Source organism: Cupressus sempervirens, chromosome 6 (assembly GCF_028749045.1).
Source record: "Cupressus sempervirens isolate cs-2001-9-10 chromosome 6, ASM2874904v1, whole genome shotgun sequence".
Classification (NCBI taxonomy): Eukaryota; Viridiplantae; Streptophyta; class Pinopsida; order Cupressales; family Cupressaceae; genus Cupressus; species Cupressus sempervirens.
Window position 1 is genome coordinate 99721042 of NC_143123.1, and position 20883 is coordinate 99741924.

The window sequence follows — 20883 nt, forward strand, 5'->3', positions numbered from 1 at the left end:
AGACCTACTCGTCCCACCTTCCTAAGGGAAGAGGCTCAGGAGATAGGAGAAGATGATGCACCAGAAGATTTTCAGGATGATCTTAGGGCTGCTACAGCAGAATGGCAAGCATTACCCCCGCATGTGCGTGAGTTATTAAACTTTGATCGATATCTAAACCAAAGAAGAGAACATATGAGGAATAGCCGCCAGAATAGGAGACCTAGAGGAGGTCATGAAAGTGAGTTACAACGAGCTGTCAGTAAACTTACTTTGCCTTTCTTCGATGGGAGTGGTCAGATGACAGCACAAGCTTGGATTCATAAGTTGGACACCTTTCTAGCATTAAGGCCTATGTCTGAAATAGATGCCATCAGATATGCTACCTTGCATCTGGAAGGCACAGCTCATGACTGGTGGTCACATGGAATGGTTACTTTACAGCACAATCAGGTAACATCATACCAGGACTTTGTGGATAGACTGGTTGAACGTTTTGATAAGAAGGATCCAGAAATTTATTTTCGCGACCTTGCACAATTAAGACAGACTGGCAATATCGAGGTTTATATTAGTGAATTTCAGAGGTTGTCAGTCATGGTACCAGATGTTTCGGAAAGGAGGTTAGTTATCCTATTTACCGAAGGATTGTCTGAACCCCTCAAGGGATGGATTAAGGCATTTGATCCACCAACACTGCAGGAAGCCATGAGGAAAGCACGAAGTATGGAACTTACAGCTCCCTCTAGCCGGTTCACTCCCAGGAGCACTACCTCTTTCAAAGATAACAGGAAGTTTGATAAAAATAAAGGGAGGAGCATTGAAACCAAAGGGAAATCTACCACACCCCTAGATACAGAAGCATTAAATGACTTGCGAAGGAAGAAACTATGCTTCTATTGCAAAGGTCCATATGACAGGGATCATGATTGTCCCTTGCGACCCAAAGGAAAAGCCAATAGAGTTATGTGGGCATATTACGAGGAATCAGATTCCGACAGTACGGAGAAAGAGGGTGAACATACTGGTTCAGAATCTGAGGAAGAGACAGGAAAGTCAGAACAAAGAGAAGAACCTGAATTGCATCTACTGCAAGGGCGCTTGTCTAGCATTCAACAGGAAGGATCTTTCAGGTTACGTGGTGTCCTAGCAGGGCAGAAGGTGATTACATTAGTTGATACCGGAGCTACACATAACTTCATTGATGCAAGATTGGTCGAGCGCCGTGGTATTAAGACAGAAGAATTTGAAGGTCTTCGTGTACAGGTTGCTGACGGATACACTCTTAAGTGTAACAAGATAGTTAGAGACATGCCTTTACGCCTGAATAATTATGAGTTCAAAGCGGATTACCACGTGGTCAATATGGGTGATTTGGATATCGTTTTAGGCATGACATGGTTACGTTTATTGGGTGAAGTTACTTTTCGACTCAGGGACATGGAGATTAAGTTCGAAGTAGATGGGAGGCAGCATGTATTGAGAGCTATTCGGAATAGTGATATCCGAACAATCTCTCTTAGACGATTGGAAAGATTGGTGAGACATGAGGATCTCGAATGGGCAGCCATGTGTACTCTCATGCCTACACGAGAGGAACCACCAAAGACAGAATATCATCCCGACATACAGATACTGAGGGAAAAGTATAGTAAGGTATTCAGCGATATTCCACCTGGTACACCACCTGATAGAGGGATCGAGCACATCATCGAATTGGAAGAAGGCGCTAAACCAGTCATGATTACTCCATACAGGCATCCCAAAAGACTTAAAGATGAGATAGAGAAAACCATCAAGGAGCTTCTCGCAATGGGACACATCAGACCTAGTAAGTCTCCTTTTGCTTCCTCAGTAGTTTTGGTTAAGAAGAAAGATGGTTCGTTACGGATGTGTATAGATTACAGGATGCTAAATAAGAAAACCATTAAGAATAGATATCCTATTCCACGGATTGATGAGCTAATAGATGAACTGCATGGGGCATGCTACTTTAGTAAGATTGATTTGAGATCCGGTTACCACCAGATTAGAGTCAGAGAACAGGACATTGAGAAGACGGCATTCAGGTGCCACTGTGGGCATTTTGAGTTTGTAGTGATGCCATTTGGATTGACCAATGCACCAGCTACTTTCCAGTCTACCATGAACAAGGTTTTCCATCATCAGCTGAGAAAATTCGTGTTGGTATTCTTTGATGATATCTTGGTATACAGTCGAACATGGCAGGAGCACATGGCGCATCTTGAAACAGTATTGAAGACTTTGCAAGAAGAATCCTTGTATGCCAAAGAATCCAAATGCGATTTGGGAATGACTGAGTTGTTATACTTAGGTCATATTATCAGCCGAGAAGGTGTACGGATGGATCCTGATAAAATTCGTGCTATTGTAGAGTGGCCTACTCCTGTGAACCTAACTCAGTTAAGGGGATTCCTTGGTTGGTGTGGATTTTACCGCAGATTTGTTTGCGGGTATTCACGACACGCGGCTCCTATAACCGATTTGCTTAAGAAGGGAGCTTTCGTTTGGACAGCAAAGGCACAGGCTTGTTTTGACAGGTTCAAGGAGATCATGACTTCGTGTCCGGTACTAGCATTGCCTGATTTCTCGAAACCATTTGAACTCCAGTGTGATGCCTCAGGAGATGGTATTGGGGTTGTTTTAATGCAGGATAAACACCCAATTGCATATGAAAGCAGGAAACTCCGTGGGCCAGAGAGATCATTCAGCATTTACGACAAGGAGATGTTAGCTATCATGCATGCACTAGCTAAGTTCAGGCAGTATTTAGTAGGTGGCAAATTCTGCATAAAAACTGACCACAACAGTTTAAGGCACTTCCTCGGGCAAAGGGATCTCAATGATAGGCAGCAGAAATGGGTCAGTAAGTTACAGGCATATGACTTCGATATATCTTATGTTAAGGGCACACAGAATGTGGTAGCAGATGCCTTGTCACGCAGACCACATCTTAGTTCAATAATTGAGATCTCTGAGGATTGGAAGCATTTGATTATTGCAGAATATGCCAAAGATTCATGGGCATCCAAGATAGTTGATGGGACACTTGTTGATACCAGGTACACACTTGTGGATGAATTGATTATTTACAAGAGCAGGGTATTTTTAGTCCCAGGATCGAAGGTGAGGCAGTTCATTATGCGAGCTCTTCATGATTCACCTATAGCTGGTCACCCCGGATACTTTAAAACATATAGACAGGTGCGAGAACGGTTTACATGGAAAGGACTTAAGAAGGATGTTTTGCAGTATGTTCGTGAGTGTTCTATTTGCCAACAGAATAAACAAGAACACACCTTTCCAGCGGGGCTTCTACAGCCACTTCCCATTCCGTGTCAGAAGTGGGAATGCATATCCATGGACTTCATTACCGGTTTGCCCAAGGCTCAAGGACGTGATTGTATTTATGTGGTGGTGGATAGGCTAACAAAATATGCTCATTTCTTTCCCATCACCACCACTTATACTGCAGTACAGGTAGCTGAAGTATTCTTCAGGGAGGTTTTCAGGTTACACGGGATACCCCGCAGTATTGTCAGTGACAGGGATAGTAGATTCTTGAGTCATTTCTGGCAAGAGGTGTTTCGATTATGCGGCACTGAGCTCACACCCAGTACTAGTTATCACCCGCAAACTGATGGTCAGACGGAGATAGTAAACAAATGGGTGGAAGGCTACTTGAGGAATTACGTAGCCGATCAGCAAAAGGCTTGGGTAAGATGGATTTATTTGTGTGAATATTGCTATAACACCACTTTCCACATGTCTATCCAAATGACACCTTTTCGAGCATTGTACGGCTATGATACACCCAGTTTCATTGACTTATTGATGAGTGATGTTCGAGTTCCACGTGCTGGGGAATTACTGCAAGAAAGTAAAGATATCATTAGCTCTCTACGTGATAACATCGCTCGAGCACAGAATCAGTATAAGCAATATGCAGATCAAAAGAGGACGGAGAGAAGCTTTGAGGTGGGCGACATGGTTTACTTAAGGCTTCAACCATTTCGACAATCTACTCTCAAAAAGAGTGGGTCAGAGAAGCTTAAACCCAGGTATTATGGACCTTTCAGGATCAGTAGGCGAATAGGGGAATTGGCTTATGAACTTGAGCTTCCAACAGACAGCAAAGTATATAATGTGTTTCATGTATCACGTCTCAAAAAGGCATTGGGACAGAATGTGATACCTTCTGCAGTCTTGCCGCCTCTGGATGATGAAGGAAAATTGATCATGGTACCGGAATTCATTTTAGAAAGCAGAGAAAAACAGCTTCGCCGAAGAGTAATCAGAGAATATTTGGTTAAATGGAAGGATCTACCAGTCGAAGATGCTACTTGGGAGAATGAGACCATTTTGCAGCATCCAGTTCTGAGATTGCTTGAGGGCAAGCAATATCCGGAAGGGCGGACTGTCATGTCCCTCTCTTAGCAACATAATTATAACAGGGGATTTGCCTATCATTGACTCTCGTAGGCAAATAATTATGGGAAGAGGGTCGATTTTGTCTTCCAATTAAGTAAGCGGGGCCTACTCATTCCAATATTAAATAAAGGTTGTATTCTAACTTTATAAAGTTAATTATTTAATTTTATAAAGTTAATATTTGTAGTGCAAGATGATTCCGGATAATTTCCAGAAACTTCCCGGCAAAGAGATAAATAGAGGGCATAGGGTTCCTTTTGGAAGCAAGCAATTTTGTGGATTTCATTATTTTTCATGTTGGAGCAATTTGTGGCCTTCGGTCTGCAAATTTCCAATCTATCTGTGAGAACGATAACTCTCATGGATAAGCAATTCTGAGGGTGTGAGATATCACCCGAATTATTGCACTTGGAGGTAGCATCCAGCTATTTCAGGTTGGGCGAATTCGTGGCCTGGGGCCAGCATCAAGGATTTACTTAGGAGGGACAAGTCACTGCAGTGGTGGAGAGGTTCCCTCCCTCTGGAGATAAGCAATCATTTTTTTTTAAGCTCGCCATTCACGGGAGCGTTTTCCTTCCCCAATTCGAAACTTCTGAAACAACCGACGGAATTTGTGTTGCTGACTGCTATCCTTACTGTTAAAAAGCAAGGCTGCAGACACACATATTAACGGCAGGGTATAGGCGAGCGGATCTGATTAAGTATTCACCGCAGGCGGATATAAGGGAGGGCGGCAGTTTCCAACGTTGCCGGAACTAGTTCTTTCAGGAATCAAACAGGTAGCACTTCGCGTTCCTCCATCAGCGGGCCATCCGGTAGAAAAAGCCCCTCATTTAATTCAAGCGCTGAATTCCTTAGAATATGAAGGAAATATTTCGAATGGTAACCACCGCTACCAGTAACCCGTGAAGACATCAAATTCAGGGAGAATTCGAGCACCGAGCAGAACACCTATGCAGGCCAACCAGAAACAAGTTCCAGTCATTCTATTAGGCGACGAGGTGGATATATAGACGACAGAGGCAAGGAGCAATTTTAAGATGGCAGGCTTTAATTTTTATATATATCTGAATTGTTCTTAAAATTTGTAAGAGTTGATTCTCATTGAGTATTACCAGTGTCATTTAGATATTGTTCCATCAGGGCTCTGTTGTTCAAACTTGGATCAAATCCTTCCATGAACATTGCTAGTTGATTTATTTACATCATGTTGGCACTTTCATAATACAATCTGAAGGTTCTTGGTAAGCTTTTGTCAACCGATCCAATTCAGTATTGCTCTTCTTTGACCCATATAGTAGAGGGGTTACTTCAATCATTGACTTTGCAGCCTCTACAATGGTTATGTTCTCCCTCTCAGCCTCTTGATTCTATTGAGGATTATTGGGTACAATAAACTCCCTCTAAATCCCGACATTAATAAAAAAAAATTTAAAAGATTTTTGAAGTGAATTCTTTCCTATTGTCAGTTCTCAAGGTTTTAATTTTCTTTCCAGATGAGTTCTCTATTAGGCCTTTGATTCTTTGAATTTCTTAAGAATCTCTTCTAACTCTTACATCTCAGAAAGTAGATCCAGGTCTTCCTGGAGAAATCATCCACAAATATTACATAGTATAGAGAACCTCCCATGGAGGAGGTAGAAATAGGTCCACATAAGTCTAAGTGAACCAGTTCCAAAACAATTTTGGTTCTGCTCAAACTACTTTGAAATGATCCCTTAGTGTTTTTCCCTAAAGCACACCCCTTACATGTCCCATTATGGATTGGGGTTGGTTTGGGAAGTCTCGTCACTAATTTTTCCATAGATGTTAGGTTCGAAAGTGTATGCCCTAATCTTCTATGCCAAATATCATTGGAGTCATAGGTTTCATGAATGAGTGCTTGTTTTGACTAAGTGTAGAGTTTGTATAGGTATCCATGTCTTATACCTATGGTTTTAGCTTTTTTAAATGTAGCAATCTTTGGCCATGCCAAGACATTTTTATCCATGAAAGTGACTCTATATCCATTGTCTTCTAGGGCAGATATTGATACTAGGTTTCTTTTAATTCCTGATACAAATAGTACATCTTGTAGTTGAATACTAATGCCTAAATCTAATTTAATTTTACAGGTTCCCACTCCTTTTATAGGATGTGCGGAGTCATCTCCAATGGTTACCTCTTCCTTAATTTCTTCAACCATAGTATCTAAATGTTCTCGAAATCCGGTGATATGTCTAGATGGCCCACTATTAATCACCCAAGTATTGAATTTATTTGATACATGTTTTGATAGTGCTAAATAAAATAGAAACTTATCATATTCCTCTTCTATGTTTTTTTTTCTAATTTTAGCATAGGATGCTTGTTTCTTAAGTTTTTCGGCATAGTTACCATATTCAGATCACATTTGAAACATCAAACTTGAGAAGCATCTTTTCTCTATCTGAATGAACCTTTTCCATTATAATTTTTCTTCCTTTTGAAGTTTTTCTTCTTTCCTTTCTTACAATGATTGGTATCCAAAATATCAATGTCTTCATTTATGGATTTTTGTTTAATTCCTTTTGGTAACTATCTAGCTTCTTCTTAAAGACGGTTAGATCTTAGTGAGTCTAGCTTTGGAAGTTATGACCTTGCACTTATGCCTTGTTTGAATGATTCCCATGAATTATGCAGGCCACTTAGAGCTATTAGGGATACTTCTTTGCTTTCTATTTCATACCCAATGTTTGATAGTTGATCCCTTAGTTCTATTATCCTCATGAACTGTGTTATAGTGCAAGGGTTCAATCGGGTATTGTTTATCTCAAAGGTGTTCTCTAGAGCTTTGAACATAAGGTATGTAGTTGTCTACTATACTAGTATAGGTACTATGTGGTCTCTCACAGAATCCCCTATCAATTTCATAGCTTTTGTGTTATATTCAACTCATTGGGATTTTAATGGCTCATCCTCGGGTTGTCTTTTTTATCTTTTATATATGAATCTACTTTGTTCTCTTCTAATATCATCATGATTCTTAGTTTCCATGCTATGAAGTTGTTGGCACCCTCAAGGCGATCCTCAAATCTGATTGGGTTTGTCATTTTGAAAGATGGAAGTGTGACTATATTTTATCAAGGTAGGTAGTCTGATTTCTCAAGTGTGTCTTAGACCTTCCAAACTTGGCTCTAATACCATGTAAATGATAGTTAAACCTATATCAGATTGTGATATTAGATATTATAGAATACTAATCTCAATATTATATTTGCGGGTAATAGTAATTCAAACTGTGTAAGTATATCAGAATATATTCAGATTTAATATATAAGTATTGATGATGATATGACTCGTATATACAAAAGTTCGGTCTGCAGAGAAAGAACTATTTATTATTTTCAATGGTTCATATCTCTTGCATTTGATCATATTAATATACGTAGCGCTAGTCGATCAAGACATATGTGACTATTCAACCTTAAGAGATATGTTGGTAGGATTTGATTTACATTCCAAACGTCTTGATCCCAAACGTGTGATAACTTACTAACTAATATATACATAGGTCTTAATCCGTAGTTATTAGTTTATCAAACATAATCGCCAATCAGAATAATGCAATGGTCATAGACTCGACCTAGTGCATGATTGATTTGGCAAATTATAATGTTTGTTCAAGAGTGAATGATCAAATTTTCACTTAACATGATATTGGCAATCAGTTAATTGCAAGGACGATTTGTAGATGGTAAGAATAATGGTTATGTCTGTGTATATGTATGTCACACTCCCTTTTATTTGATACTTTTATGCTCATGTCCTTACTATTTGATGCCCTAGATGAATTCTGCTAATTCAATAATGGTTTTGTAAATGTGCCCTAAGCAGGAAAAGATCTAATCTAAACAATGGTTTTGTTGCCCTAAGTGCTATTGATTATTACAATAATGTGGTATAAGCAAAGTAACAAGAATCGGAATCGGATCGGAATCGGCAAGGCCGAATCAAATCGTGAATCGGCCATGAATCGGAATCGAATCGGCCATGAATCGGAAAATTTAAAAAACCCTTGAAATTTAGTAACTTATTTCATAAACCCTTTATCGCTGATTCGATTCACCGATTCACAAAAAATCGTTTGGCTTGAATCGAATCGCCGAATCGCGTGAATCGCATGAATTGCCGTGATTCTTGGAACTATGGGTATAAATTTTTGTGTCCTAAGCGGTAAATGTGAACTAAGTGTGGTTTTGCAAATTTTTCCCTAGGCGGGTTCCAGTTTTGGAATTTAGGGCATTTCTCAATTTAGTTTTATTTCATTATGCCTTAACTCTAATCAAAATTATTGATTAGTTGTATAAACAGAACTTATTTAATTAGCAATACATTTATAGACATGGCAATGTAATTACATGATGAAGATCTTGTTTACTTAAATCAATTATAAATGTGTAACCACTCAAATTGTTTTGGATCCAGGAAGAATGCGAAACAAAACCCAAAGGGGGAAGAGGCCTCACCGGGAAAGGGGATGTTGGATGATCAAGTTCAAGTCAATCTAGGGTGGTAAGGTCTGACAAGATGGTACCTAGATGGCCAAGGTGAATTAAACTCTAGTGATACACCTTTATGTTTTCCCTAGCAAATTCATTACTCATTATCTAACCTTTCCCCTTGTCTAATCATAGCTTCATAGTTGGTTGTCACCTTGTCAAAGGTTAATTTAATAATTAAGATGCCAAAATGTTATTACGAGTAGGCACTCTTTTAAATATATATATATATATATAATAAAAATAATTTATTATTGGATTTTTTTATTTAAACCTTTTATTAGAGTCCTTACACATAGGCATAGGCATTAGCTCTACAAAAGAATTAATTATTACCCTTGGATGTTGCTTCTATCATTTACTGGGGTTCACAAGCTCAGGTCATCTGAACTTCTCTCTTTATCAAACTATATGAAGTCCATTATACCTTGAGAGCTAAAACAATACCAATCTCATTGATTCGAATTATTATATTATATTGGTTTGCTATCGTTTTTAAGGGTATTCCATGTCGACATCGTACTTTTAGCTCTCTCATATTTAACCTTAGGGAAAGCCTTATTCAAAGACGGCGATGAAATTTTATACCTTTGAAAATAATCAAGATAAAAACCTAAGCCTGAACGTAATGGCAGATGAGAAGATGGCATATCTGAAGGGCCACCTCATCATTTCAACGACAAAGATGCTCTGGGTGTGATAGGAATGAGAAAGATTTAGGTTGCAAAAAGTATTCTAATGGAGCCTTCTTTGTTTTTACAAACCACCACCCTACGTGAGAAAGAAAAGCAATTGCATCGGGGATTCTTGAAGCTCATACAACTGGAAATAGGATACTATTTACAAAAATTCTAGGATAGGCTGCTTTGAAACAAGAGAGAGTAGCCGCACATTTCCATCACTTAGAAGACTCACATTTAATACAAGGCATGTATACATTGAAGCCAATAGTGTATTGTCAAGATGATTAACAATGGAATTCTTTCTTTCTTCTTGTATAAGAACAATCAAATGAATCTCATCCATGGTTTCACTTTCTTATTGAGCGAACCTATTCTTCTTGTCTAGGAAAAGCATAGACGAACTTGCTTTGCTATTAGTAAGTTTAATAAGTTCATTCTCGCATAATTGAATAGGAAACAGTATCATATTCTAGCGTTCTTAATCCTTAGTTGCAAAGAATCTATTTTGTTCCTAGTTTTGTATAAATGGTGATATAGAGTTTGATATGTTGACTATAGCTTGCAATAAGAAAATCCTAAAACACGATACAGAATAACGAACTCCTTGATTTCATACGATTGAGAATCTTGTTTGCTATGCTTGGGCATAGAGCTTCTTATCAGCTACCTCTAATCATTTTCTCGATAGCCAACCAAACTCAAGCCAATCAAGAATAATGAGCTGGTTTACGAGTGGTTGGATATTTGCGGAGTTAAACCCAAAAAAAAGGATTAGCATATAAGAAGATTAAAGAAAGCCTTCCAACAAGACTTATACCATCTCACCTAATCTGAACTGGAAACTATCAATCTTTTATAATTCAACAAGGAACGCAACTATTATTCTTTTAATTGTAATGTGAAGTAATATTCTAAGGTAGGGTTGGCATCCTTTAAAGTAGGAAAATCAAAGAAACTGTAAATAGTTATTCTATGCTTGCCCTGTATAATTTCAGTATTGGTGTGTTCTAATTCAACCATAACTAGACTTAATTTACTGGGACTCAGATCCAATGATTTCTAAACCAATAAGACTCAGAGAAATAAGCCAATCAATTGAAAGGATGAGCTGAACTAGAATCTATTCTTACATCCTTATATTTTGATGTTAAGAGACAGTGATAATGACACATGAAATTAGAGAAATTTGACTATTAACCTAATAACTTTATTAACTTTTTCGGCCAGACTTTTTTTAGAGAGATAATCACTCCTCACAGTATAACCAGTCGAAGTTCAATAATTTGATGGGAGATTAGATTACCATGAAATCATATCATGAAACCTACAAGTGATTATCTTAGGAGAGAATACCTTAACCTAAGATCAAGAAGGAAGGTGAGATGATGACTCCAAATTATTAAAGAAAATCCTTGGCCAAGGTATGAGTTATTGGAAATTACGATGGGGTCACCGGATACATTCATGACAGGTGTTGAACCAAAGTAGCAGAGGCCTACAGGGTTCGAACAATCACGTTGTAGGTAATTCCACACCAGATTCGTAGGAGTCTTGACTTGACCATCCACCATCCCTCGCAGAGGGCCGGGTCTACTTCGGATCTTGAACCAGCCTAGGGGGATCGAATATGATCCACGGCTGGGTGGTTAAACTCCCAAGTAATACCTCCCCCCTATTGAGGGAAAGGACCTCTGCAAATGTAATAGCACTACCTTTTTCTATGCATTCCAAATGCAGATTAAATGTCTTATAAATATGCATAGAAGAGACATGTCTCATGAAGAGACACATCTCTATAGTAATTTATAAATTAATCTTCAATTAGATAATATTAACATTAATATATAACATATCTATATCTATATATTACATACATAATATATATAATAAATATATAAGTAGATATATGAAGGTTTGTCTAATTGATGATTAACCAAATAAAGATATAAGGATTTTCTCTAGGTAATAAAATCCGATTGTAGCTATAACATTAACACTACCTTGCCAATAGTGCCATGTGATGGTCAAGTTGTTGAGTTGTTATCCTTGCCATCAAGGTCCAAATCTAATGGGGATGAGGTCCCCCATTTGTTGCCTCACTGGTTCACAGCTCCAAGTCAAAGCATTTACCCTTCTTTAATAAAAAAAAAAAAACATTAACACTACCTCTTGACTAGGGAGGATTGTTATAGAATACATTATGCTCTCAAGCATATAGAGAGATAGCATCTCAATGTGATATTCATGGAATGACATATTTAAGGATATCAACATATGTCCATCAACTTCGATATTATCTTTCAATATAATCGGAAGTATGATTCAACAGGAAATATTAATCATATGATATTCATCACACTTATATTCTTTTGGTATGTACACTGGCATCAAATCCTTGATGCCTACCAAAAGAATATGTTATATCATAGTAGGATATAAGTTATCTAATTTCGGCACTCCAAGACAACGACTTAATGTAGTCTATCAAATAACAAGAAATCACAATGTCATGGTCTTTATCATGACAAGTATCATGATCTCTGACACTCTAAAACAACAACTTAACGAAGTTTGATCATGATACATTCGTTATCATGACTTCCGGCACTCCAAGACAACAAATTAATGAAGTTTGTCATGACAACAGGTCAAACCATTGATAAGATCGTCACCTTATAATAGCTACCTTCTATATATATATATATATCAATGAAAGATCGTCACCTTTCCCAACACAATTCACATATGCAAAATAGTAATCACCATGAGCTAAGTCAGAGGGTGAAAGAAGGGCGTTCACCTCAGATTCTCTCTCACAAAGAAGAATGCATTACAAGGAATTTCACTTCGATCTTTCCCATATAGAGAAGAGATCACACTTCAAAATTCTCCCTCAAAACAATGATCCTAGGAAGTTAGGTCCTCTAGCTACTCCCTTAGAACTCTTTTCACCTAAGGATGCCTGTTGAACTTCCTCTGAATCTAATATCAATCTTCTTTCTTTCTGGTGATAAGTCGTTATTTCCTCATGATGTACACAAGGGTAGGCCCATCAAAACCATGCAGTCATACACATGTATTTTAGACTCCCTTTGAGTATCAATCTTCTAAGCTCATGCATTGCCTTTGAAGAAGTGTCAGCCTCCCTCTTAATATACAAGGATACTCATAATCTAAGTCATTATGGATATTTGTTTCAAGAGCCTCAATTTATCCAGCGTAATCATCAGATGACTAATGAATTCTAGATTTTAAAAAAACTTCTTTGGATCTATTGTCATACGATTGAATCTGCACAATATATGGTAGCATGTATAAAGAAACAACCTTCTTTTCCTGCAAGAACATCCTCAGACATAAAGGAAAAGATCAAGGCAAATAACTCTTATAGTATGCATAGGATTACAATTAAGAGAGAGACTACAATGAGTACACAAATGTAAAACTTAAGAGTAATAAATACTTATTTGTATGTGAACATCCTTAGTACAAATTGTTCCAATAAAGGTCAAAAGGAAAATGCCTTCCTGAAGTGTTTGAGAGACATCCCCTTCTAAGAATGGTTCAAAATGGAACTCTGATAGCGTCTCTTCCTTGACAACTCCCTTCTAAGAATGGTTCAAATGGGAATGAAACATTGGTTATGATTCCCCCCCACAATGTAAAATTCCCACTTATTCTATTAATCGGTGTCATTAATTGTTGCATCATCTATATCTAGTATATTATTGTATTTGACATATACATTTCTTATAACATCTTATTCTAATCCATTTCCAATGATCTTTGCATCAAATTCATGCGGAGATGCTTTTGAGATGCACTTGGTGTGGAGAACAAATCTGTAAATATTTTTTTTTTAAAACTCAATATATATTTTTATTATCTGGATTTTTCTATATTTCTTCATCCTTTAGATCATTACATCTGCTTAACTGATCTTCTCTACATGCTCTCTCGTTTCCTCTTATTATTCTCAAATATATCTTCCTTCCCATATCCTTTCTTTTTTATCTCCCTAATATCTGTTCATATATATTTCACACAGACTCCAATTTTGTACATATACTCTTTTTACATTTTCAGATACAAGATACATGACTTATCAATAAATGTGACTCTTCATTTATATATTCATTTATTTAATTTATCACAACTTTTAAAGTTTCTATTATTATTTGTCACTAATGCAGCCTTTATAATCATATTCACCATTTGGGATGATATTCTTATCACTTTAAATATTTCTAGGTGTAATATATCTGAAGCCTACTTCATATGTTGGTGGCGACTCTTCATAATATAATATCACTGTATATTGTGGGACCTGAATTCCTCTAATCAGACTTTGGTTAAAGATTATATTTAGTGGCACTGTTTTGGAAAACATGGGTGATATATGTAACGTAAATTTTTAAGATTGGCAAATGAAATAATATCTTATTTGCAATATTATATCAAAACCAGTGTTTCAAATTATTTGGCTTTGTTGTGACTATATGTAAGCAATTATTATTGCAAGGAAGCAGAAATCAGTTGGAATAAATTATGGAATAGAATGGGGACTTTAGAATATCTTCATTGCTGCCGTAAGTTTCCATGCAGGTCGTGGTGTTTGTTCCCTGCACACCTAGAGATATAACAACTTGGATAATGTCTGAGCCTTCTATCATATTGCAGTTTAATCCCTCTCATAGAAATGGAGTCCCTTCCCAAATTTTTGTCACATTCTCATATCTTGCTATAAGACCTGGTTATTCAGGTTTGAACCATAACACTCCAGAAAGATGAGTCAATCTATCGGTTGAAGACACACGGTCATACATTGATGATGATCCCAATACACCCATGCACCATTAAAGAGACATACAGTAATAATGAACTGTCAAATTTAGCACATCAGACTAAGTAAAGATCAACCACTTCACAACTTTTGAGGCAATTCCTAGTACAAGTATGGGTTAAGCTCAATGATAGAAGGATAGGGCATTTTAAACCACCAAACATTAATAAAGACTGACATTGACAGCAGTGACGATTCATAGCAAATAAGCATTCTCATATCCAATATTTTGTATCTCAATCCAATATGCAAATTCACAATTGATATACACATTCACATTTAAGATTCAGACTCATACCAAAATGCACTTTCATACAGTTATGTGATATCAGATTATAACCGATATGCAATTTCACATTTAGTACGCACTTGCAGACTATGTTTTCACTAAGAGTTCTTCCACATATTGTGACATCTTTGAATAGGTTTGGGGTGAATTAGACAAAGACAGGTGAAGGTTCTATAAGTTTAATTTAAGAATAGACTGACTAGCATCTGATGCTACCATGCTGTTTAGTTTTATCTTCCCTTCATTTTCTCCTTGTCGTCTGGTGACCATGCACTAACTGGTAGAATGTAACTTGTCGTAGGTACGTAATTTATCGGTAATAATAATTGTCCAATATTAAGCATCTCATGCAAGCTTTACACGCCAATATATAGTTCCACAAATCCCTCCTTCAAGTCCGATGCTTTTTTCTAATAGGTGATCATTGTGGGTTCCTTGGAGCCAACTGGTTTGTGATCAAGATCACTCTTATCCTCATGTCTTCTTTAGTGAAGATTTATAAGAATGGATTTCTAGCGTTTTAATATCATCAAGCCTACATGCGAACGAATGAAGAGTAATAGTTCAATGAATACAATCAATGATGTTATATTTCTCATATTCATTATGCGGGTCTACATCTGTCAGTTTTCTTTTCCATTAATCTTCTTCTGGCCATTGTCGACTTATTCTGTTACATTTTTCCCTAATCCCATGGCTCTTCTTTAGACAAATCTTATTATTGTTCGAGTCTATGCATGACGTCTTTGATCCTGTCATGTCTTATTCATCTTTTCCTACAATTCTCAATCCGCTGCCTGCAATATTTAAGATATCATATTTTGGTTTGAATGATTCCCTGTTGTCTGTTCTCTTGCACGGTAACCTTAATCAATAGTCCTCGATGATTTATATTGTCTTGTTTTATTCTCTATTTCTATCTGAAATTGTTTTTCCATTTGTCTTTTCTATTCTTTAATACATTTAAAATCTGGCTCTGATACCATGTTGAGGGAAAAGGATCTCTGCAAATGTAATAACACTACCTTATTTATGTGTGTTCCAAATGCAGATTGAATGTCTTATAAATATGCATAGAAGAGACATGTCTCGTGAAGAGACACATCTCTATAGTAATTTATAAATTACTCTTCAATTAGATAATATTAACATTAGTAAATAACATATATATATATATATATATATATATATATATATATAAGTAGATATATGAAGCTTTGTCAATTTGATGATTAACCAAATAACCATAGAAGGATTATCTCTAGGTCAATACAATCCGACTGTAGCAATAACATTAACAACCTCTCCCCCTGATCGAGACACAAGCCGGAGATTTGGATACATTGTTCATGCAGTACCCTCTCTATCAAACTCAACCTCTTCCATATAATGTGAGTATTCTATTTAATTTTGCTGCAAGTTATTTGAGAAGAGAAGTGTTTATCTAAAAAGATGTATTCTGTCTCTTATATAGCAGTTATGTAATTCCTTTTCTTTCAAAGAAGTAAATTGAAAATTGTTAGTTTGTTTCAAGTACTTATTCTTGTTAAGTATAAATTAAGTGTTACAATTGCTATGCCTTGCTCTTTTCATTTTTTTAAAAACATATAGCCGTTCGTTTGCAACTCTAAACTTAAACAAGTACATCAGAAATTAGTGAAGTTTTGTTATGAATTTTCTACATATTACAACATGAATAGTTGCCAGGTCTGTCCTTAAATTCTGATCGATGCTACTATGTCTTAACAATTTGTCAACTTTTATTTAGTACTCAAGGATAAAAACTCTAGTGTTTACTATTTGCTGTTTTGCTATTTTTAAAATTTTCCAAAGATTCATTTGAAATGTAATTCTTATACATATTTTTATAACTAATTTTTTAAGTACTATATGTATATTAATGCCCCCCTGCGCCACCCCCCACCCCACTGTCATCCTTGCATCCTGCCTGGACTTGCACCCTCGGTCTCCCCATCCCAACATCCCGAAGCTCCATGCAAGATTGGGAATAATCAATTTTATTTGATTATAGTTTTCATTATTTATCGAAGAATTAATGTTTAAATGAATTAATTGGTTCAAAGTAGCTTATTGACAGCTGGTTTCTGATGGCTAGTTTTAGTTATTGATTAATTATCATTTCCTCTAAAATATGAGCCCAATCTACATCTTGAGTGCTTGACAGAAATGCACATCTAAGAGCTCAAGATCATAATCCTAACATAGTGTCATCTTGATGAAATTCATATTACAATCTGGAAAATCATTTTTTCTATTCTGCATCAAAAGCCATTATCAGAAGAATCTATTTTATGCACAAACTATAGAAGTGTAAAATCAGTATTATATAACAGGCTTAAATGCTTTGAAGGGTGCTAAAGAGCATTGTCTCAATCTTTGGCAGGAGACACATCACCTTCTCCACAAATGGAAGATCCAAGTAATCAGGCCCTCCAATACTCAGGTTCAGCACATTTATACCAGTTGCGATTGCATAGTTAAAAGCATCCAGAAACCAAGACGTATATGAAACCTGCAACCAAGCTGAAAACCCATCTTCTCATAATCTTGTAATGTATAACTTCAAAATTTAGTGATATTGGAATGCAAAGCTCACAATTGTATAAAAATTCAAAAAGAAAACACCAGCAGCTAATGTAAGTCACCCAATCCTAAGAAACGGCTAACCCTAATTCATTCAACATATTTCAACAGAGGTCACCAACTTATGGCGCTTGATTAAGTTAAGGAAAACATGTTGAGCATTATATGATAGTTCTAGTTGAAAGCCATCAAACATGGCAACAAGATATGACAAAGACTCAAAGAAGATCCAGAAACTATAAATATAATAATAACTAGAATTTATTCAACTAAGTTAAATTTGTTATAACCTTATAATACAAAAAACTTCTAGTGATAATGGTTTGGTGACTCCCATGCTTCTATGATTTTGTGATATCACTAAAAACCAAACTAGTCTCATGTCTACAATACCACCAATTTTTGTCATCAAAAACAAATTTTTAATATAGATTAACCCAGAATCCTCAATTTTGCTTATGCTTGTCACATAGGATCTGCTAGACTCAAAGCTCAATTATGAAAGTTGTAATATTTTTATTGGACATTTAGTTGATGAATCTCTTGCCAAGTTCCAAGTCACTTGCCTTGTGAAGTACAAGTGGTGTTGGAGTCATGTACAAACCACAAAATTGTATTCACTTCACAAATGTCTAAGTACACTTTAATGTAACTATATGTTTTTTCATTACACAAAAAAATAATTAGCATTTAGTGTTTATGTTTTCTGGATCTGCTGCAAATGTAATAGCACTGCCATGATGTGTCGGTATGTAATTTCCAAACGGCAGCTATCTCTCTAATATATGATAAGTATGGATAGACATGTCTCTTCACGGGACATGCCTATTCATTAGAATGTATTAATATAATGACAAATAAATATCTCTCATATTTAATACATACATACATACATATATATATATATATATATATCACACTTAAATATATATAATATATTTGCACTATAGTTTATCCAACTAAAGCTACCAAATATTAACACTCCCTCTTAGCTTAGAGAGGATAAATAAGATTTATACACAATACGAATAACATATTACCTCAACGTAAATAATGGTTTCCAGAATGTCAACTCCTATGAGATTTGATCAATGCACATCAACATTTAGGGAGATAAAACTTACTTCATGCATCTTTTATCCTTAGCAATAGCTTTTTGTTAAATAATAATATGTATGCCAAGCTCCCATCACTTTACAATGTTAACATCCAACTAAAATGATTTATACGTGATAAACAACCATAACATGTTACGGCATTCTAATCTATGCAAGTTGGTCAACATATTATATAGCTGACCCTATCCGGACTAATCCTCCAATGAATTAAAATTAATCTCCTATGCAATGTCAATAATTTGATACATTCAACAGCTTTCTCAGATGTACTAGGAAATCTATATTGTTCATTTGCAAGCATCAGCCATATACCAAACTACAATGGTTTTTTGAAGTAATCAGCCAATATATTGTTGGTCTGGAAACAAATCCACTTTTATGTATTGTTGACCTCCATACCGTTCCTTTGGGCAACCCAAAAGTTTCATTTCTGAATGGAAGGAGGCATTGGACTTCTTGATTATACTTCCTCGCTCTTGAGGACCCCAAATCTCAAGAAAGATGTTAATTAAATCACTGCTAAGACAACATGAATTTTGTAAGGAAATAATTAATCAATAGATAAGAGTATTTACGATTGAATTCATATAAAGAAAGTGTTGGGTGGATATTTTGCAACTGACAGTTTGTATAACTTATGTCAAAAAAAGGAGTACCAGCCACAGTGTGTGAAACAAAGTCTCTCCCACCTTTAAGGGAAGGCTCCCCCTTCTCACTATTACTTGGATCAACTCCAAGTAAGCAAGAAGTTTAGAGATGCTGAAAAGAGTGTTAACCAATATTCTTTCCTCTTTTTTCAGGAAAGAATCCACTTACTCGTAGAGCAGGTAATGGGCAAGATGGATCTCTAACTACACTCTATCTTCAAATTAGAACAATGATAACGACAAACTCAAACCAACTCACAAGTTGATTGTAGGGGTACTAGCTTAGATCTACGTTTCTTTTTGTTAGAATATATAGTCCACCAATATAACTGAGAGGGGGGGTGAATCAGTTATCCAACTAATATCACAATTATCAACCTTATTAAGTCTTAACCATATGAGCAATATAATCAGAAACCACAACAAGATACTCATGCACAATAACACCAGATATGTTAACTAGGGAAAACCCCAGTGGGATGATACCCACAAGATGATGTACTAATATGAATATTCCTTGTTAGAGGATGGACCTTGTTAGGAGTGTATAAAAAAACATTCAGTACATATCAATCCCTATTAGGAGACTTTGAATCCCTATTAGGAGATTCCAACCATGTTAGGAGTTGTGCCAACCCTACTAGGAGTTGTAGAAGGCAGTGGGACCCACTGTTCAAACAGCTTCAGGGGCAAAACCAATGAACCCACTATACAAATGATCTTTATATTATTCCTTACAGAATAATAGAATTGAACTATACTGCTCCTTCCTCTTTCTTTGTCCTATCAATCGGACTTCTGCTTCTTCTGATCTCAATGCTAGATCACAATCTTCGCATCCAATAATCCCTTGAATCGCTTACTCACATTTACCTAATACACTGCTCTTGTTTACACTTCCTTGAACACTTCGCATTTGATACTTGCTTCAAACAAGGAAAACATATTTCCTTTATACCCTACCTTCAAAATAATTCCTTGAATCGGCCTTGAAGCTTTCTCAATTAATTATAATAAGATAATTTAATTATTTCGTAATTACTATAGCACTGTCGGCTTACAGTGTATGCAACTCTTCACACATGTGACTTCAGGCTTGCACACTTACGTCATCATCAGATTGTCTTCTACCACTGTATAACTTCGTGTATCCTGATTCTATCTCAGTAAAGAGATAAATCATAATCATCAGAAACTGTTTTACAGATGCTCTATTTCTGCACTGCTCTATGTAAATCACAAATAACTTTTGTATCTCTTCAAATTAGGTTACGCACACTTAAACTCATTCTCTGGAAACTCTGGGGAACATGTCCTTCACTTTGCGTAAACAGACTATCAAACCTCTATCTGTACAACCTCAATTTGTGTCTTCTACTCTGCCAATCTTCACAGAATTACTGCTATTTTGACATCAATGACAAACAAAATCATGAATGCAACATGTCAATACTACCACATGCTCTCCAATGCTTAGGATACTCCCCAACGCAATATCATCAGCATCCATGCTAACAATTTTGCTATGCTGTAAGGACGGCTATGGGGCTCACAGAGTCCTATGCAATCCTTTAAAGATAAATATCTACTATTGGTGCACGCAAACTTTCAGAAGTAGATGATTTCTAAATTCTAAACCTATAAGTTCTTTTAGCACACGAACATGAAGTAACTGATTCAAACAATATACTACCACAATCACAACTTCCACTTTATACTATCACAATTGCTTCCAAGCACAACTTTGA

The 20883-nt window shown here is 36.3% G+C and overlaps 1 protein-coding gene across 1 annotated transcript in view; it reads right to left on the minus strand.

Annotated features, from left to right (window-relative positions):
* S1P (SITE-1 protease) overlaps positions 1-20883 on the minus strand; it is a 160102-nt gene that overhangs the window by 102576 nt on the left and 36643 nt on the right. The window contains exon 4 of the mRNA XM_089786934.1: positions 17183-17299. Within this exon, the coding sequence (XP_089643060.1) occupies positions 17183-17299 (117 nt within the window). The remainder of the gene's footprint in view (positions 1-17182; positions 17300-20883) is intronic.